Genomic DNA, 19,371 nt, shown 5'->3' with positions numbered 1-19,371 from the left:
TCAAACCAAACCTAAGTCTTTTAGCAGGTGGCAGCAGCGCTAAATCATCATCATACAATAAACATTTGATTTCATTAACCCTCTCTCTCTTTCTTTCTCTCTCTCTCTCTCTCTCTCTCTCTCTCTCTCTCTCTGTCTCTCTAGGTGGACGGTATAAAGACGGAGCTTCCTGTCATTCTTGAAGAAGGCAGCATCTCCATTACAGAATCTGGAATTAGAGGCATAATCCAGAGTGATATCGGCGTCCAAGTTACTTTTGATTGGTCCACACTTCTCATGGTATCCATCAGCAGCAGCTACTACGGTAATGTCGCTGGGCTCTGTGGCAACTACAACGGAGACAAGGAGGACGACCTGACAACCTCCAGCGGCAGCCGAGCCGTTAATGTGACACAGTGGGCCGGGACATGGAGCATCGAAGACAACGACCCGTTCTGCTACCATTACTGTGACGACGCCTGTCCTCAGTGCTTGGCGGAGGACCGCATAAAGTAATTTTATGCATTATTGAGTTTTATCGTGACTTAAGAGGTCTCAAAAAACTAAATTCATAGAGAAACGCACACGGACAGTATTCAGAAAGACAGACAGACAGACAGACAGCCATTAAAGCGTGTAAACATGCTGTAGAAACCCAACATACAAGTATTAACTGGAAAATAAGCATGATGTGTCTCCTTTAAATAACCAATATTTCTTCCTTATCCACTGTTATGTTCAACTGATCACGTCATACTATTTTAGGGTATTACATGATGAAGGGGTGTGTGTGGACCTTTGAAGTTTGAGTTTATGACAAAAGATTATCTGCTACTTTCAATTAACATTTGATGATTAGCACGAAACCCAAAGCACAGCTGAGGCTAATGGGAATGTCAGTAGAAATACTCGTCATTCAAGTCAAGGTCCTGCATCCGAATATTACTTCAGTAAAAGTACATACGTATTAGCATCAAAGTGTACTTTAAGTAACACAAGTAAGTCATTATACAGAACGGTCCTTTTCAGAATGATATTCTTGGATTATAATAACTGATACATTATAGTTAGTTTGTAACTTTATAAAAAAAGATTGTAAACAACTGTCACGATATCCTGACTGTAGTACATGACACGGATAATGGATGTAGTAAAGTAGAAGTTTACAGTAGCATTCAAATGGAAATTCTCAAGTGCATGTACCTCAAAAGTGTATTTAAGTACAGAACTTGAGTAAATGGTACTAATGATCATGTACTTTCACATGAGTGCGCTGACAATGACCCCTTTGCGCCTCCTCAGGTACTCTGGTCCAGAGTACTGTGGGATCCTGAGTGACAAGAAGGGGCCTTTCTCTGGTTGCCATGCTCGCGTGCCCGTAGCAGAGGTTCTGTCGGACTGTTTGTATGACGTCTGCATCAATGAAGGACGGCAGGAAGTGCTGTGCGAGGCCTTGAGCAGCTACCTGGCAGAGTGCCAGGAGGCTGGAGCATCTGTGGTGTCGTGGAGAGAACTGGACAACTGCAGTGAGTTTCACACATGTACATCTATGTAGACTGAAACACTACAGACAGGTGTAAAGTCACTCACTTGTGAAAAAATATATATATTTTAGTCTAATTGTATAGCTGCAGGTCTCTGGTCTGTATACCAGTATGACTGATACCCAAGTGGATCCTTTTCAGACTAGTTTATTTATTCATTTTTTATTATTTCATGAGCAACCATTGCAGGTTTTCCATTGGTTTGTGGTTTAAGTGGTGTTATTTAAAAATTTATATAATTGATATAATTCTAAATAACTGTATCAGTCAATTTCCTATCGTTCACTCCCCTGCACATCCCTCCACACCTCATATTTAAATACACTTGCCACTTTACTTTACACGTGCCACTTTCACATAATCACTTCATTCCGTGCACTTTATTTTAATTTTAGCTTAATTTTTATATTCCGTAGATCCAATTGTAAATATTCATGCTCCCTTTTTATTGCACTATGTTTTATGTTGATTGTTAAATGTTATGCACCTCCCCGCCAGGACAAATTCCTTGTATGTGTAAACATACTTGGCAATAAATGGTTCTGATTCTGATTAATGTGTGGCATAAAAAATCTGCATGAATCTTAAATTAAAAAAAAAGGTCAAAACTTGGATAGAATCATTTTTAAACGGTGTCATAAATGTGCTTCGGCTCGAGAGGTCACTGTGTGCCCACCCGTCCTTCTGTCCGTCCGTCCCCTAAACTCTTCCCCGCTCTTGTTGTGGTTGTGCCTCCAGCTGTTGTGTGTCAAGCCCACAGCCAGTACAAGCTGTGTGGCACGGCGTGTCCCGCCACCTGCGGCCCTCAGCCAGACTTCTGCCCCACGGTCTGTGTGGAAGGCTGTTTCTGTGACCCGGGATATGTGCTCAGTGGAAAAGAGTGAGTGCGAGATGTTTCTCACGTTCCTGACTAATGTCTTCAGTACTGAACTCCACTCTGCGCTCAGACCTTTTGTTCCTGTGTTTCTTTCCACCTTATTTTGTTTATTGTACTTTTGTGTGTGAGGAGAACCCAGCGAAACAAGCTTTTCATTGTACAGAGTAACTCTGTTAGTGCATATGACAATACAAATATCTTGAATTTGGAATATTTTTGTCCAGGTGTGTTATCAGGGAGAAGGGCTGCGGCTGTAACCACGACGACCGTTACTACCTGCCGGGTGAGACCTTCTGGACCAACTCGCTGTGCGAGGAGAAATGTGTGTGTGACGCGGCGACCCAGAAGGTGAAATGCGAGCCGACCGGCTGTCGAACCGGAGAGAGGTGCGGCGTCGTGAACGGAGTCCAAGACTGCTACCCGGTCGGCTTTGAGACGTGCAGCGCGCACGGAGATCCGCACTTCAACACCTTCGACGGACGCAGGTTTGACTTTCAGGGCGACTGCGTCTACAGGCTGGCCAGTGTGTGTGGAGACGCCACGGGTCTGACGCACTTTGAGGTGAGCTGACCACCAAACAGCACAGAGCACCACAAAGCTCTCCAACCACCGCCCGTATTTTAAATACAGGCTTTTCCCTTGTGTTTATATTGGATATTTCTGCTTTTACTTTAGTAAAATATCTGAATATTTGTCTCCTCCTTGTACCTGTACATCTATGTCAAAAGAAGAAATATCTGTGACTCCTCTTTTGGTTTGATTGCAGGTCAACCTGGAGAATAACAACCGTGGCAATAAGAGAGTGTCTTATGCTCAAGTGGTGACTGTTAATGTATATGGCAACACGTACACACTGTCAGTGGACTTCCCAGGCAGTGTGCTGGTAAGGAACACACACACACACACACACACACACACACACACACACACACACACACACACACACACACACACACACACACACACCTACTCTGAGGGGTGCTGTGGAAATCAAATGTGGACAGCTTAGTCGAGATAAGATTTTTTCTATGGCGACTTTTATTATGAAGGCTTGTAGCTCTTTTTTAGGATATTAAAAGGCAGCAGAATAAGCTGAGCATGATGATATTATAATAACTATACACAATGTTTAAATGAGTGGAGAATGTGAATTGCTGTGCTCACACCACATGTGGAACAAATTTTTGCATGGCGTTACTTTTGTGACTTGTTTCAACTGTGTGGCTGTTGTGTGGCATTTTAATCTGTGCCACTATGTACCCACATGAAAAAAGTCTGATCAGCCTTTTATGTGTGTGTGTGTGTGTGTGTGTGTGTGTGTGTGTGTGTGTGTGTGTGTGTGTGTGTGTGTGTGTGTGTGTGTGTATTTTATGCAGGTTAACGGGCTTGTAAACTCCTTACCCTTCAGCAATTCATCCAATCAGTCCGCGGTCGAGGTACACAGGAAAAACAGACTGGCTGTCCTTGAGACCAACTTTCTGAAGGTATAAACACCAAAGCATACACCGCCATTGATGAAGCATCTATAACACCTTTGAGTGGTGATAACAAGAGGGAACTATATCACATTTGATGGATGGTTTAAAAGGCTTAGAATGTAGCTCCAGAGGACTGTGGCTGTCGCTAAAAGTTGTCATGATAATATTGTCATGATTATATTGGTTGGTACTAACTTAAAAAAACATAGGTCCTATTTTCTTTTCTAGGAAGAAAAGATGAATGATTATATATAAAAGAAAATTAAAAAAAAGATTGTATGCAAAAACATTGCAAATAATTTTTTGCGATCTTAAGGGAAAAAATAAATAAAAACATATCCCGTTATAAGGCATTTTAATAATAGGAAGCTGAGAAAGCAAAGCCAATAAGGTAATTATTTCCAAATGTAAGGATGATGAGGACTGTGTTATATACTGTCAATTATCTAAATTCTAAAATATTTTCAAATCGCTCATTTATGTGCTCAAAGAGAAAGTTTTGTATGTTTTTTTTAACCAGCATTGTATCATTAAGAATGTATAATACACGCAAATGAACAGTGTTACTCCTCAAGGAGTTAAGGAGTGTCTGTTTCAGTGAAGGTGACTTAATGCTACCTGCCAATCTGCCTCAGCTTGAACTTTGATATAACTTTCCCTTTTTTTTCCATTGTTAAAGGTCTCCTTTGACTTTGCGAGTTCAGTGAGGGTGGAGCTGGCGACTAGTTATCACAATGCAACCTGTGGTCTTTGTGGAAACTTCAATGGTGACCCTGCTGATGACCTGGCGTTGCCCAATGGGAAGTTGGCCTCCAACGCCAATGACTTTGGAGTGAGCCAGTGGGTGGCGGACGTGGATGGCTGCTCCCGGGACTGTAAGCAGCTGATGCAGTGTTATTTATTTTCACTATTATGCTCTGAACCTTTAGTAGAGCGTATTAGGTAGGTAGATAGTAGGTAAACAAACAATATTATCATGGAGCCGGGGGAGGGGGTTAATGTCACAATGTTCGATATTAAAGTCGTAAATATACCAAATATACCAAACTTGCATATTCTCTGAGATTAAAGTTGCAAATTAGGAAGTCATAGATTTATGAAAAAAACACTATGTGCTAAAATAAAAGAGAAACACCTTTGTGGAGTCAAAGATGGAAGTTGTAGTGAAATGTTAGTATTTATTTATGTTAATGAAATACATATGTATATGTATCTTTCCGGTCCACAAGTGTTTTCGCATAAATGTATGAATTTATAATTGCGTTATAGATTTTCCTGTAAATTTGCCACTTTAATCTCAGAGAATGCGCATGTTTTTATCTCGTTCATTTTCGACTTTAATCCTGTAATTGTGTTCTATTTTCACAGAATTTTTTCAGTCACTTTTATGTTAAAGACACAATGTCAGTCTTACTCGGTTGGACCGAACTGGAGATGCTTTACAAACTAGGGGCTCTATGATCTGCACTGCCATTTACACAATGAATGGATTCAATTACACGGTTATTTTTTGTTATCATTCATGTAAAGATTAGCATGCTTCACAGAGCTGGTGTACAGACTGCATCAATGGCAGATGATAGCAGCTGTGTATCGATGTCTTTGTGCTGCCAGGTAAAGACTGCGCTCAGCCCCTGCCCCCCGACTTCAAGCCCCCCGCCTACACGTCAGTCTGTGATGTCATCACAGCAAAGGACGGACCCATGGCTGACTGCTTAAGCCGAGTAGATGCCAAGCAGTACCGGGACGACTGCATCTACGACATGGTGCTTAATGAAGGCAAACAGCAAGCGGCCTGCGACATCATCGGCAACTACGTAGAGGAGTGTCAGAGAAACGGAGGCTGCGTGAAGTCATGGCGGACGAGGCGCCTCTGCTGTAAGCGCTCTGAGACATGGCCGTGCACGGTTGATTGGTCTTGTGTTTGTGCGTGTGTGATCTGAACGCTATTCTGTGTGTGTGTGTGTGTGTGTCTCAGGGATGCATTGTGCCGCCAAAAGTGTGTACAGTGTCGCGGCTCCTGGCTGTCCGATCAGCTGCAGCTCTCAATCTCCACCCGCCAAGTGTGAGTCCCCGCCAAGCGAGGGCTGTGTGTGTAACCCCGGTTTCCTTCTGAGTGAGGTAATCCTACACACTGCCCTGACCTTCTTACAATGACACATGACTTTCATCAAATAATTACATTACATTTATTTTGTATAGCCCAAAATCACAAATTTACAATCTGTACACATACGACACATACTATTTTTGAACTAATGTCCAATACAGAAAAAAAAAGAGGTGAGTATAAGCAAAGCTGTATCTTCCAAAACTTCTTATGGAATAGTTTCTCCCAATATCCATACCCTAGACAGCTTTAGTTTTATCCCATGTATACCCAATCCTGTTATGTGTTTTGCATATTGCACCCTGACAAGGTGACAGTTGGGACGGCATGAAATAAATTAGAGTCAAAACTGAGTCCCTAAAATAATGAGATTCGGCAAACTGTGCTCCTGGCAACTAAACCACTTAATTAACATTAACAGCCTCGGTGAGATGGTTTAAATACACGGTTAAACTATACTGTAGAAAAGAAACTGTTTCAACAACTTTCAGTTTAAAAATATGAAATTGGAGAAATGGGGAGAATGGACTTTAACGTCATAGACCCAAAACCGAAGCCTGGCCATGTTGGCTGTCCAGTAGTTACATTCAGACGGGTAATGCAACAGTGACAGTCTCCTGACTGAACTTTGACCTTCCAGGATCGCTGCGTGCCACTGGCTGGTTGCGGCTGCAACTTCAACGGCCGGTACATCGTGTCGGGTCAGAAGTTCTACCCTGAAAACGACTGCCAGCGCGTCTGTTTGTGCAGCGGAGGGATGGTGGCCTGTAAGGACAAACCCTGCAAAGGAAAGGAAAGCTGTGGAGTGCTGAAGGGAGTGAGGGGTTGCTACAAAGCAGAATAGAGCAGCAACCAACTTCATCTGAGAATATACACAGCAATGTTGTGTTTATACTAAAAGCTTTTATTATAATTCTATAACCGCTATATTCACGTACAAAAGCTACAGAAAATGTTGTTTTTACAATTAAAGATATAGTTCATTTATCACAAATCTGATCTTAAAGCTCTCTTCCTATTGAAACTAACGCAGGGTGATATGGACAACATTTTCTAGCTATATTCGACATCTTGCTAACATAGGTAGCATGTTTGCTGGTAATTCTATAAATAAATATCCAACAATAAAATAATCTGACTATTTTCTGTTACTTTTAAGTCTCCTTGCTTACTATTAATTCCAGATCATAATAACAACTAAGACCGCTTTGTTTATGAATTCTGCCTTCATGCATCTTCCAATATTCAGCTTTTGCTTCAAACTCTTACAGTGTCTTATTACGGATTTTCTAATGATCATTAAACGCATGTCAGCAACGTCCCTGTTTGTTGAGTCTGTGATTGCTCCACATCATAGTGACCATCACCATGCATCATTTCTACTCTATTTTAAAAATAATTACTGAGCTGGTCCACTGTTATGATGAAGACATGCAGTGCTAAACTTGAGTACTGCAAGTTACATGCTACTTTATACTTGTGCTTTACTTCATTTCAGAGGGAAATGTACTGTCACATGCTATATTTTCTCATGAGGCATTTTTCCAAACTAAGCAAGGCTACATACATTTATTCCACATTGAAGCGGACATGTCATGAAAACTCAATTATTCTTGCAAGCCAATCAGAGCAGACTGGGCTTTTTGGCGAAGGGGTGCTTAAAGATAGACCGTATGAGAAAAATAATGTGTTTTTTTAACATTCAATTCAATCCAGTTTATTTTGTATAGCCCAAAATCACAAATACAAATTATCCTCGGAGGGCTTTACAATCTGTACACATACGACATCCCTGTCCCAGGTCCTCACATCGGATCAGGAAAAACTCCCCAAATAAAGATAGTAAAAACCCTTTCACAGGGAAAAAGGAAGAAACCTTCAGGAGAGCAACAGAGGAGGATCCCTCTCCCCGGATGGACAGAAGCAATAGATGTCATGTGTACAGAATGAACAACGTAACAGAGTTACAGCACATTACATGAATAGGACAGAAATTATTCATATAATGAGTAGTAGACATGGTCCACGATCCAGATAAACTTGATCCATGAAGCAGAAGGAGGTAGAGAGACGCTGGAAATTATGCTTTGCAAACATTCCACCACTTCCTGTATTCATTGTATGTCACTAGGCAACATGCATCAACATAATACATTTGAAGTAGATCTGATAAATTCCCTTCATCAGGAGTTCGTTGACGTGCAGTGCCAATAGAAATAAACAAAAATCAACGGAAAAAAAAAAATCACACAAAACGGCCACAAGTTATTTTTAAGTTACAGTTTAAATGTGTTACATAAGCCTACCAAATTATGTATATCTATGTTAAACGTACTGTGATGGCTGCTTTGTCAAATTTTGTTGAATTTAACGTTAGAATAATAATGTCGACAGGACTGTCAAAATACTTTAGGCTATAAATTGTACAATCAACAGTAAGCAGTGGTTTGATTCTATTTGTCCAGGTTTGGAGATATTCTTGAGCTAGATTGAATAAAGATGGCGTGTTCTGAACGCTTCTTCCGCCACTGGAAAAAAAAGTTTAGTGTTGGGTTGAGTCACAAAAGATTTGAAGCCGGAGTTGCAGTTACTGAGGTTGACCAGGGACCAGCCGTGTGACAGCTAAACACAAAGCTTAATTATACATGTTTTGTGGTCATGTTTAGTTAAAAAAAAGTTAGTCAGAGTCTGCTTTGTGTAAATTACTTTTTGAGAAACCTAGACGGGTTGTTAAAAGCAAAACGAGACATATATACGTATATGATACACAGAGAGATTAGCATTTGTATTGATTAAGGAGAAAAAGGCTAATTTATCTGATTGTCAGGTAAAAACCTTGTGCTGATAGTCGTGTTTAAATAAAATCCAATACATAAATGTTGAAGGATCTATCTGGTGTTATTCTGTATTATTTTGATCATGTAATTATATTAATTACAAATATAATGTATGTGATTGTTGTCTTTCAGTACAGAAGATCTTTTTTTTGTTACAGCTTGTTAGCACATCCCGCAGGCACAACTTCTGCCGTGCAGAGAGGAGGGAAAAAAGTCTAATGAGGACAAACTCTCCAGCCACACTGGTAGTTTACAGAACTTTATTGTGAGATTGACGCGTCATCAAGGCCGCAAGCAGAGAGGTGTACATATATACTGCCCTGTAAGTACAGTATGGTCGTTGTACCAGCGCCATGCACAAAAGGGGAATACAATAAATCTGTATATTGAGGACTTTAACAGTTAAATGATGTAACTTCTATACAACATTTCCTACAGATAGATTGGCCTGAACTTAACATTTTTTAGAGATTCCTGTACACTCAAACAACTTGTTGGCACTGTGGCAACTGTCATGTTTAATTTTGATACCACTATCAGAAATGCCTCTGAAATGTTGGATCAGGTACATAGAGTGAATGCATGATCATATGTCACGTAATCATTTCATTTAAGCTACAGATGAACAGTAACAACACGCGTCAGTCGCTTCCCGATCCGTACATCTGGATCGGTTCTGCACATGTGCAAACTAGTACTACACACCTTTGGTTAAACACTCTTTTGCCCTGATTTGCTACATTGTGAAGAACAAATCTGTGTTGAAGTCGGCAGGAGGAGAGCTAATGCACGTTAGCCGTTAGCAGCCGGTGGGCAGCACTGCCCTGCTAACGAAGCTAACAGCTAACATTAACGAAGGTTGCATTGAGTAGCACCATTCTGCGTTCAAGCTCTATTGAGTAAAAGTTTCTACTGGGCGAATGTAAATTATAACATTATTATGATTTGTTCAATTGTAATCTTGTAAAATTTTGTTTTGGGCTAGAAACTTGAATACAGTTTGAAGGAGATGTTTTCATAGCAATATCAAATAGGTATTCGAGAGGGAATTATGACCCGTTTAACTTTTTTTTATTGTTAATGCACTGGTATCTGATCAGTACACATTATCAGCAAGTTCAGGTATTCGAATCGGGAAGAAAAAAATGGTGCTGGAAGATCCTATATTTTTTATAAATCTTTTTAATCAATGGTATCAAAGGGCAAATCTACGATGTCTCAGTTTGTTAACATTACTGAGTGACAGCTCAGCACAAATGTCCCTATCTGAAACCTCATAGGGAACAGGCAGTGAAGCGCTGCTCATGTCGGCTGTGTCGAGTCAAAACAAGAGGGCACCAGGGGTAACAGTAGTTAGTGTTTACCCTGTTTTCAATGGCCTGGTTGCTAGGTTACCCGGAGGGCAGGTCCTCTGCAGGGTTGCTCTCGTCGGAGCCCCTCCTCGCGCAAACATCCTGTAAGCTGACCAACGACATGTCCGGCTGGACGTCCTCTTCGTCCGACTGCACCAGAGGCTCGTCGCTCTCCTCGCCGGCCGCCTCCTCGTCCTGCTCCCACTCTGCGTCCCGGTTGGACGCCTGGCTGACTGAGGGAGTGGCTCGGGTTGATTGGCTCCTCGAAGATTCAGAAGAGCAAGACTCGAGGTCCGGACCTGGAAATAACCATTGTAAAATTCCGTGACTTTTCCAGGTTTTCCATGACTGTAAGAACCCTGTAATTAAACCCGAACAATATCCATCTCTACATGAGTTGGGGTTACCTGAGGTCAGTGATGATCCTGTGCTAATGTCCTTGTCTTCAGCAGAGTTGAGGAAGTCATCCAGAGCCTCCTGGTCCGATAAGTTAGTTACTGTCATCTGATCCAGAACACGCACATCAGCTCCTGTTGGCTCTGCGCGCACACACACGCACACGCACACACACACACACACACACACACACACACACACACACACACACACACACACACACACACACACACTTCAACCTCCTCAAGTTCTCCCACACTGCCCCTCTCCTCGGCACCCGGCCGCCGCTCTACAAAGTCTTTGTCCTGGCTCCACAATGGTGGAAGGAGCTCCCCATTGACATACGGACCGCAGAAACTCTACACATTTTGGCTAATAACAAAAACAAAAAGTCAAATCTTCGGGAGTAGACCTGGTTGAATTAACTTATTGCAAGTCGCTTTGGACAAAATTTGAATAACTAACGTAATGTAGTCGGCGAGAATGAACCCCTACAGGTTGACTTCATGACCCACAATCAAAAACTCAATTTGGCATGAATATTATCAAATGCTTTGATGCATTATCCTAATATTGACCAGATCAATATAATGGGTATGTGCTGAGTATGTGGGTTGCGTCCAATAAAAATGTTTCATGGGTGCAACCCACATACGAAGAGGGGCCGGTATTTGTAGTTTTACTCAACTAGTACTTTTACTTGAGTACAGTTTTAAGGTACCAATCCCCGACTATGACACAAGACTGCTGTGTTTATACATTTGAAAATGCATTTAATCACACTAAATTGGTGATTTAAAGTGAAAGTGTGTGAAGTGTGAAACTGGTTAGCATGTCCTTGTAACTTTTAACATGCATAAACATCTCTATTTCCACTGATGGTTTTATAGTCTAATATTAACAGGAAGGAGACGCTCCAGAGCCTTACCTCTGTGCTGCAGGTATCCGGTGGACAGGTACTGCTGCATGTCTTGGTGGAAGGCTTCCTCATAGACTTTCTGTCGTTCTCTCAGTTTCTGCTGCGTGGCCTGCTCCAGCTCGGCCAGCTTCTGAGTATGCTCAGAATTCAGTTCCACTAAAAAAAAAAAAAACATCCACTAGTCTCTAGAGTACGATGGCATTTGAGGGGCCATTTTAGGTGAAAGAGAAAATCTAAACACTTTGCATCATAACATTTTACCAGCAGCAATTTGTCAGTTAGTCTGTCTGCTGTTCAAGAAACCAGTTTGAGCTGATTTGAGCTTTGTGACATGGTGCATTATCCTGCTGGAAGTAGCCATTAGATGGGCACACTGTTGTCATAAAGGGATGGTTAACAACAATACTCCGGTAGGCAGTGGCGTTTAAAGCATGCTCAATTGGTAAAGGGGCCCAAAGTATGCCAAGAAAATATCCCCTCACCATTACACCACCAGCAGCCTGAACCGTTGATACAAGGCAGGATGGATCCATGCTTTCATGTTGTTTACACCAATTTCTGACCCTAACATCTGATGTCTCAGCTGAAATCGAGACTCATCAGACCAGGCAGCGTTTTTCCAATATTCTATTGTCCAATTTTGGTGAGTTGACAACATCTTGAACTTTTACTGTATGATTCAGCTTTTTAATATCTTTTATACTTTATGAACTGTCACTGTTTATGTGCTATGCTTTTTCAGACCTGTTCTGACCTTATAATGGGTATGTATTGCGCAGCTCAGCACATGATGTCAGAAGCTTCAGAATCTTGTGGGAAAAAAAAAATTGTATTTTGCCACCAACAATTTTCACTTTTCATACAGGTGTATGAAGAGTGAAAATTGTCTTAAATGGTTTTAGGTCAAAACCTAGGAAATGTTGTGTTACGAAATCCAATCTTAACATGAAACAAATGAGGATTTGTTTTAAATACTTATAGTTATCTTACCAATACTGTGACCACTGCTGCTAGTATTTCTACTACTACTAGAACTATGACTAGCGCTACTAAAATCCTGCTGCTGGTTTATAAAGCACTGAATAGTTTAGGGCCTAAATACGTTTGTGATCTGATGCTACCTTATGAAACATCCCGGCCCCTCAGGTCGTCTGCTACGGGTCTACTTTCTGTTCCAAGAGTCAGAACTAAACATGGAGAAGCAGCGTTCAGCTTTTCTGCTCCACACATCTGGAACAAGGTCCCTGAAAGCTGCAGGTCTGCTGAGACCCCAAACGTGCCTTGCTGCTGCTGCTACTCCTCCAACTGTTATTACAACTAAATATACTACTACTGTAAATGCAAATGCTAATACTACTTCTGCTAAAACCGTTTAGGTTCCAGCTTTTAATTGATCTCTTGGATTCTTTAGATGATGCAGTTTTGCTTCCAACCTTTGCAGTTATACATTTCAGCTACAAGGGTTTTCAGCAGTTCAGTTCAATGCTGTTGGGCTTCAACACTTCAGCAGGTAGTTTCCCTTTTCTGTATTTTCAGCTATTTTTCATAATGAGAGTACAGCAGCTCACCTTCCAGCACCTCCATCTCCCTCCTGTTACAAGACAAAGTGAGCATTATGTTACTCTAAAGAAACATTGATTGTTTGTTTTAGTTCCTGTCTTGTCATGACAATGATACAAACTTTTAAAAAGGACCAATGTGTAGCATTGCAACCAACTATTTCAAAATCAGTGCCAATGCAAGGTTCAGTTCTAGTCAGAGTTTTCTTTTCAAAAACTATTTTCTCGTAGGTCAAAATATATGCTGGACAATAGTACAAAATTACTTTGTGATAACTTGATTAAGGACTTCCATGATCAAAGTAGTAACAAATACAAATCTGACCCAGCAATGAAGCCAACTTTAAGCACCTCACAGTTTTTGACACTAGGTGTAAAAAAAACACAATTCAGTTGGTACTCCAAAAGTGTTGAGGGTCAATAATGAGCTCTGCTCGCACATTTGAAAATCCATGCACATCTCCTACCTCTTCTTTTTCTTATAGCCTTCTAGTTGGTTGACGTGATGTTGTTTGACCGTCTGTTGTTCACACTGACAACACAGAGTCTCCAGGTAGACCATTCGGCTTTCCATCTCCTCAAAGTCACCTTCCAAATGAGCTGCAGACACACGCGATCATATTTAGTACAACAGAGTCTTACTTTTCATCCTCTGCGTTCATATTAACTTTAACGCAATCACCTAAAACAATATGTGTAATTAAGTGTAAAAGCGGATTAAATAAAAATGTACACGGTTAGCATGATTACATTTCTGTAGTTTTGTTGTTGTTGGGGACTGGCTTCATAAGACAGGAATGAAACTCCATACCTATGTTAGCAGTGACGGCATCTAGTTCACTGATGAAGGCCGGCAAGCTTTGCAGCTGTTCCTGTAGCTGAGTCAAAGCTGTTCTTCTTTTCTCCCAGTGTGCTGAGAGCATCACTATGTCGCCATCCACTGCCTGAGAGAGAGAAAGAGAGAGGGGGAGAGAGAGAGAGAGCTCCTGTCACTGTAATCAAAGCTTTCAACCAGCTTTGATTACCGTTTGACTATAAAGAGGGCTTTATGAGGATTTTTTTTTTCTTTTTTTAAACCTATTCTCCCGTGTTTCTTTATTTGTCGATGGGGACCACAACTTTTTTAAAATCATTCCAATACTGAAGGAGAGCGCTGTGACCGACATAACCGGCAAAACAAGCTGCGATGGGCAATTGCACAGTGCATCCACAAAAAGTGCTTGTTTTTGCCACCGACAGGCTCAGATTGCTATTATAAGTCTCTGTCAACATTATGGAAAGAACGCTATAGAGAAATTAGATGTTTTTTCTTTACCTTTCGCTTGATCCGGTCTGTTTGTTACTGTGTCCAAGAAGTACTGCTCAAGGAAAGGTCTCCTTGTGAAATCTGAATATGAGACACTAAGAACAAGCTGAGCCCGTCATTGGCAAAAGCCCTTTGAGTGGACCAATTTCAAAAACTGTTGTCGCCATTAGTCACAAAACACGGAAAGATAGGGTCCAGGTTGAAAAACGCCAAAGTTTTCTAATTAAGTTACTGACGTTAGCAACAGCTAACTTTTCTTTGTATGAAAGTCTTCTAAAAGATAACAACATTTCCCCTGCTGTTGTTTAATCAGGGCGGAATGTAAAAGCAGATATTGATTATTTTCACTTTTAGCTGCTCTGCCGCTTACTTTCTCCTAATTAATTGATAAATATGTTGGTCCATTAAATGTAGGTAATTCTGTAGTTTGACCCAGCTCAGCTTTAGCAAACGGTGTTAAAAAACATGTGCGGACGAGCATTTCTCTACAATAATGAGATATTTGAGTTTAAAAAACAAGTTTCTATGGCGTGCCTACATTTAATGTCTGACAGTATTCTGTGAACCCGCTGCCACGACAAAGACGTGTACATGTGTTATTTTGTATCTGATGTTCAAGACCCATTAACACACGACCGTCCCCAGAAGACGCTTCCTTGTGCATTGTGAATCATGAACGCCGTCTAAAGAACACAGTTTTCTGGTCCTACCTCTGCAGGCTGAGCGCAGTCTTTGGTTCTTTTATGGAGCAGAAACCAGCTCTCCTCATACCTAAAGAAACACATTGTATATACATAAACACACCCTCCATATACACTAAGCTTTTGGAAATTGACTGTGTCTTTTCTTGTACTTGCTACATAGTGAGGACCGTAACAAATTCTTAAATCAACCACAGAATCTTTGGAAAGGACATTTTTGCCAGTTTGAGGGTTCAGATTTGGTTTTAAGGATCGGGTTATAACTAGGTTTAGGGTTAGACGTTTAGTTGTGATGGTTAAGGTAAGGGCTAGGGAATGCATTATGTCAGTGTCCGTGCAAAGACGGAAGTACAGGGCGTGTGTGTGTGTGTGTGTGTGTGTAGACCTGCTGAGAATGTCCAGTCCAGCGCTGAAATGAGGAAGGCTTTCTTCAAACCTGAACAACAGACAGGAAAATAATGAATGAATAATGTGAGCATTCATACAAGTCAGAGACTGAAACATATCTCATTGCAGACCACTAGAGAAAAGACAAAGTCAAAGGTTTCCCCATGAGATTCTTTCATAGGTGTCTCAAGATTGGTGAAGTCACTGACAATCAAAATATGTAGTCGGTTATTGTTACCGACTCACCGGGGCTTCCTCCTGATTTTTGTATCTCTGGATTTGTCTCCAAGGGTCTTGAAGCTGGAAGGAGGAAAGTTAAGAGACACAGAGAACGGTTCAGCTAGGATTTAGCCTTTGCACACCAATTTAGAAACATAGTATATCACAGCATTTGTAGCACTTTTAAAAAAATGCGCCGCAGTGTGCCGTAGATTCGACTTCCACAGAAGGCTGCAGGCTAGCATGCAAGGTACTGGACTAACCAGTAACTGGGGTTCAGTGGGTTCAAAGACACTTGATATACAGTATAGACACAGAAGTAACAATAATTCTGTTAGCTAGAATGTGTCTAGGACCCAACACAGATATGAAGGCTGCAGGGCAGCTTTTGAAACTGCGGTCAAGTGAGCCGCCATCCGCAGAACCTCGGTCAAGTGAGCCGCCATCCGCAGAACCTCGGTCAAGTGAGCCGCTGCTTGAAATGTAATGATCGTCTATTCCTGGTGTTACGGTAAAGGGGCTTTGGATAGCCCAAAAATCGTCGGAGATAGACCTACAGTTGTGTTCAAAATAATAGCAGTGCGTTTAAAAAAAGGGAGTAACACCCCAAATCCTTATAATTTCTTTTATTTCCATACATTGGGAACAATGCAAATTCTATTCCAAATCAAAACAGGAAGAAAAAAAGTTCTGAAATTTGTTATTACTTTACAGGAAGTGAAGAAAAGGGAATATTAGGCTGTTCAAATAAATAGCAGTGTCTGCATTTGTCTTTACAAACTCAAATATTTACTGTATGAACTGAAAAATGCTTGAAGATTTGGCTTTCCTGTGAATCACTGAACTACTGCACCTCAGTTAAACTCCTGAAGTTCGCAGACGACAACGCTCATCGGCCTCATCAGGACTGTGATGAGTAAACCAGTAAACCAAAACCAGAAGACACAGGAACAGCTTCTTTCCACTGGTTGTCACTCTGATGAACAATTATTCAGACACCTCCATCTGCACTACTACCACCTTTCTGCACTAATATCTCAAATTCAGTTTCCATTGTCATTGTTCATATGTATTATTTGATATATATATTTATATTGTACATACTAGTTAAATGTTAACGTTGATTCTTAGTTTCTGTGTTCTACTCTGTTGTCTTTAATGTCTTTTTTATATTTCGTCCTAGCTTTATTTGTATATCATAAGTACGACGAGAGCAATGTGTACCCGGAGTCAAATTGCATCTATGTGTACATGGCCAATGATTCTGATTCTGATGTAGTCGTATAACCACTGTTGCTGAGATCTCCTTCACATCTGTGTTGCATTGAGTCGACCATCTTCTGGCACCTGTTAACAGGGATTCCAGGCCAAGACGATTGGACTACATTCCACAATTCCTCTGCTTTTCTTGGTTTTGCCTCAGAAATAGCATTTTTTATGTTACCGCACAGGTTTTCTATTGGATTAAGGTCCGGGGATTGGGCTGGCCATAATCCCTGGTATTCGATAAATAGGCCGAACACCATAGTATGAGGTCAGAATCACAGATCCTTAAAAGGCCTTTTAAGGTTATTTTTATATGACGGTTCAAATATTGGGAAATGATCAATATCATAATTTAATTTGAGCTGACTTTGCATTTAATTACCTAAAAAACTGCACAGTAAAATCTAGTGTAAATAGACATGGACATAGCAGGGGTCCTCGTGAACAAGAATCCAGTGGAAAGTTAGCTAACCAATGAAGGACATGTTTTAATTACAAATTCATAATTTACAATCACTGAAAAAACTTTGACCGCAGTCTTTTGAAAAGGGCTCAGAACTTTGTAGGAGCTCGATTTCAGTATATTGTGGAAGGTGGGCTTTTAGAATTCACACATATTTGTAATCCAATAGGCCAATTAGTTATTGATACAGGGTTCTTACGGTCATGGAATTTTAAAATGGTTATTTCCAGGCCTCTAAAAGAATAAACATTTATATAATCAAACTATTGTCTCTCATTCGGGTTATTTAAGGTTTACTGTATGCTTTGTATTCTCATATTTAGTTTAAAAACTACATTTAAATCACTTTTTCATGTTTACACCGAGATTTCACAAAATGTTTGGTCATGGACATTTGGTGAAAAGTCATGGAAATTTGGTTTAAAGTCATAGAAATCCATTGGTCAAAATGTGTAGGAACCCTGTTGATACACATTCGTCATTATTGATACGTTTATAGCAGCACGTCTTCACCGTCCTCTCAGAGTAGAAAAACAAAAGTCGTCACATGACAGTCAGCTGTGAGCAATAACCAGGAGCAGCTAGGACCGAGCTAGCAGCTAGGACGACCAGGAAACCGAAGCTCAACGGAGTTACGTTGCAAATAACATCGCCAATACATTTAACTAGCAAGCAGCACACTTGTTTTACATTCAGCGAGGGAAACGTAACACAAATTAAGTTAAAGCTCTCCATGTAAAAGGTACAACAGCAGAATGAGGGCTGGGACGTTAGCTAACATAACATTAGCCAACAAAACTGCTAGTCGCATCTTAATTGTTTCATCACACACATCTAAGCTAACCATACAGGCTAACGATGCCCATAGTGGGGGTTATGACAGCTAGCTAGAGCAGAGATAATGTTATGTCAGAATGCAGACCAACCCCGTTGTGAAATCCTGCTGGACCATGTGAAGTCTTTCTCTGAAGTTTTCAAACATGATTCCTCTCAATTCCGGTTTCTTTAACATCTAAAAACAGTAACGTGAGCTTTGGCTTTAACTGTCTGTCAACACGACTGGTGCACTGGCCAGCTAGCTGTAAACGAGCTACTCGCTCTGGTACTCGTCTGCGAGTTTGTCCTGAACTCGAGTCTGGTGACTCCCACACATTGGACACCTGATGCAATACGTTATAGACGATTTATGTCTGCTGTAGCAAAACATATATATGTTTACGAAGGCAGATAAAGTCTGACCGAGTGGAAAAGCTGCCTAAAAGGCAGGCTGGACAAAAACATGAACCCCTTCTTCTACTTTATGTTGTGATGAGGGCAGAAGTCATCTCTAGCTGCGCAACAGCGCCCCCTCTGTCTGTGTCGGTGCATTACAGTACTGTGTCAGGGTTGGTTCTTCTTCTTCTTCTTTACGGCGTATCGGCGGTTAGCAAACAACTGTTTGGTGCATTAGCGCCACCAACTGGTATCGAGTGTGGATCAGGATGTCTAGCGCTTGCCCTATCAACTAATAACACTACTAAATAAAATAACAACCAACAACAAAACAAAAATCAAAAATCAAATAAAAGAAATATATATATATATACACACATTTGTTTAGCTTCAACAAGCCAAACCAGAACAAACCAACCCAAATAAATAAACCCTGGGCTCATATTCTCTCAATAATCCTTGTCATTCTAAGATACTGCAATAGTGCTTTATAGCACCCACTCAAGTTACCTTGCAGAACACCATATCTAGCTAGCTGGTACAATGGGCCACAGTGGCCCCCAGTGAATCTGAACAGAAAACCATAATTTTATTTTACAAGAAAAACAAGATGCTTGTCAAGCGTTTTTTTGTCTCCATCACTTGATGGACATGGTTTATTTACCATTTTGTAATGCTTTAAAAAAAAATGTATTGTGGGTTTTTTGTGGGTCAAACCTGGTCCTTACACAGAATGAAACCCCGACATAAGTCAGCCTGTCATACA

The 19,371-nt window shown here is 40.8% G+C and overlaps 1 protein-coding gene across 1 annotated transcript; it reads right to left on the bottom strand.

The window, feature by feature from the left end:
- Positions 1 to 9,075: 9,075 nt before the first annotated feature.
- On the bottom strand, positions 9,076 to 18,581 carry LOC306744322 (dysbindin-A-like). Its single transcript, XM_079226940.1, has 10 exons — positions 18,320 to 18,581; positions 15,692 to 15,745; positions 15,444 to 15,494; positions 15,068 to 15,128; positions 13,863 to 13,995; positions 13,519 to 13,651; positions 13,061 to 13,083; positions 11,502 to 11,648; positions 10,585 to 10,716; positions 9,076 to 10,476 (listed from the first exon to the last, which is right to left on the bottom strand). Exons 1-10 carry the CDS (start codon positions 18,403 to 18,405, stop codon positions 10,217 to 10,219), a joined length of 1,080 nt encoding a protein of 359 aa, XP_079083066.1. The 5' UTR covers positions 18,406 to 18,581; the 3' UTR covers positions 9,076 to 10,216.
- Between the last annotated feature and the right edge of the window lie 790 nt (positions 18,582 to 19,371).

The sequence above is a fragment of the Taurulus bubalis genome (genome assembly GCF_910589615.1).
Source record: "Taurulus bubalis genome assembly, chromosome: 12".
Classification (NCBI taxonomy): domain Eukaryota; kingdom Metazoa; phylum Chordata; class Actinopteri; order Perciformes; family Cottidae; genus Taurulus; species Taurulus bubalis.
The sequence above is the reverse complement of the archived record's forward strand: the minus strand, read 5'-3'. Positions and strand labels throughout refer to the sequence as shown.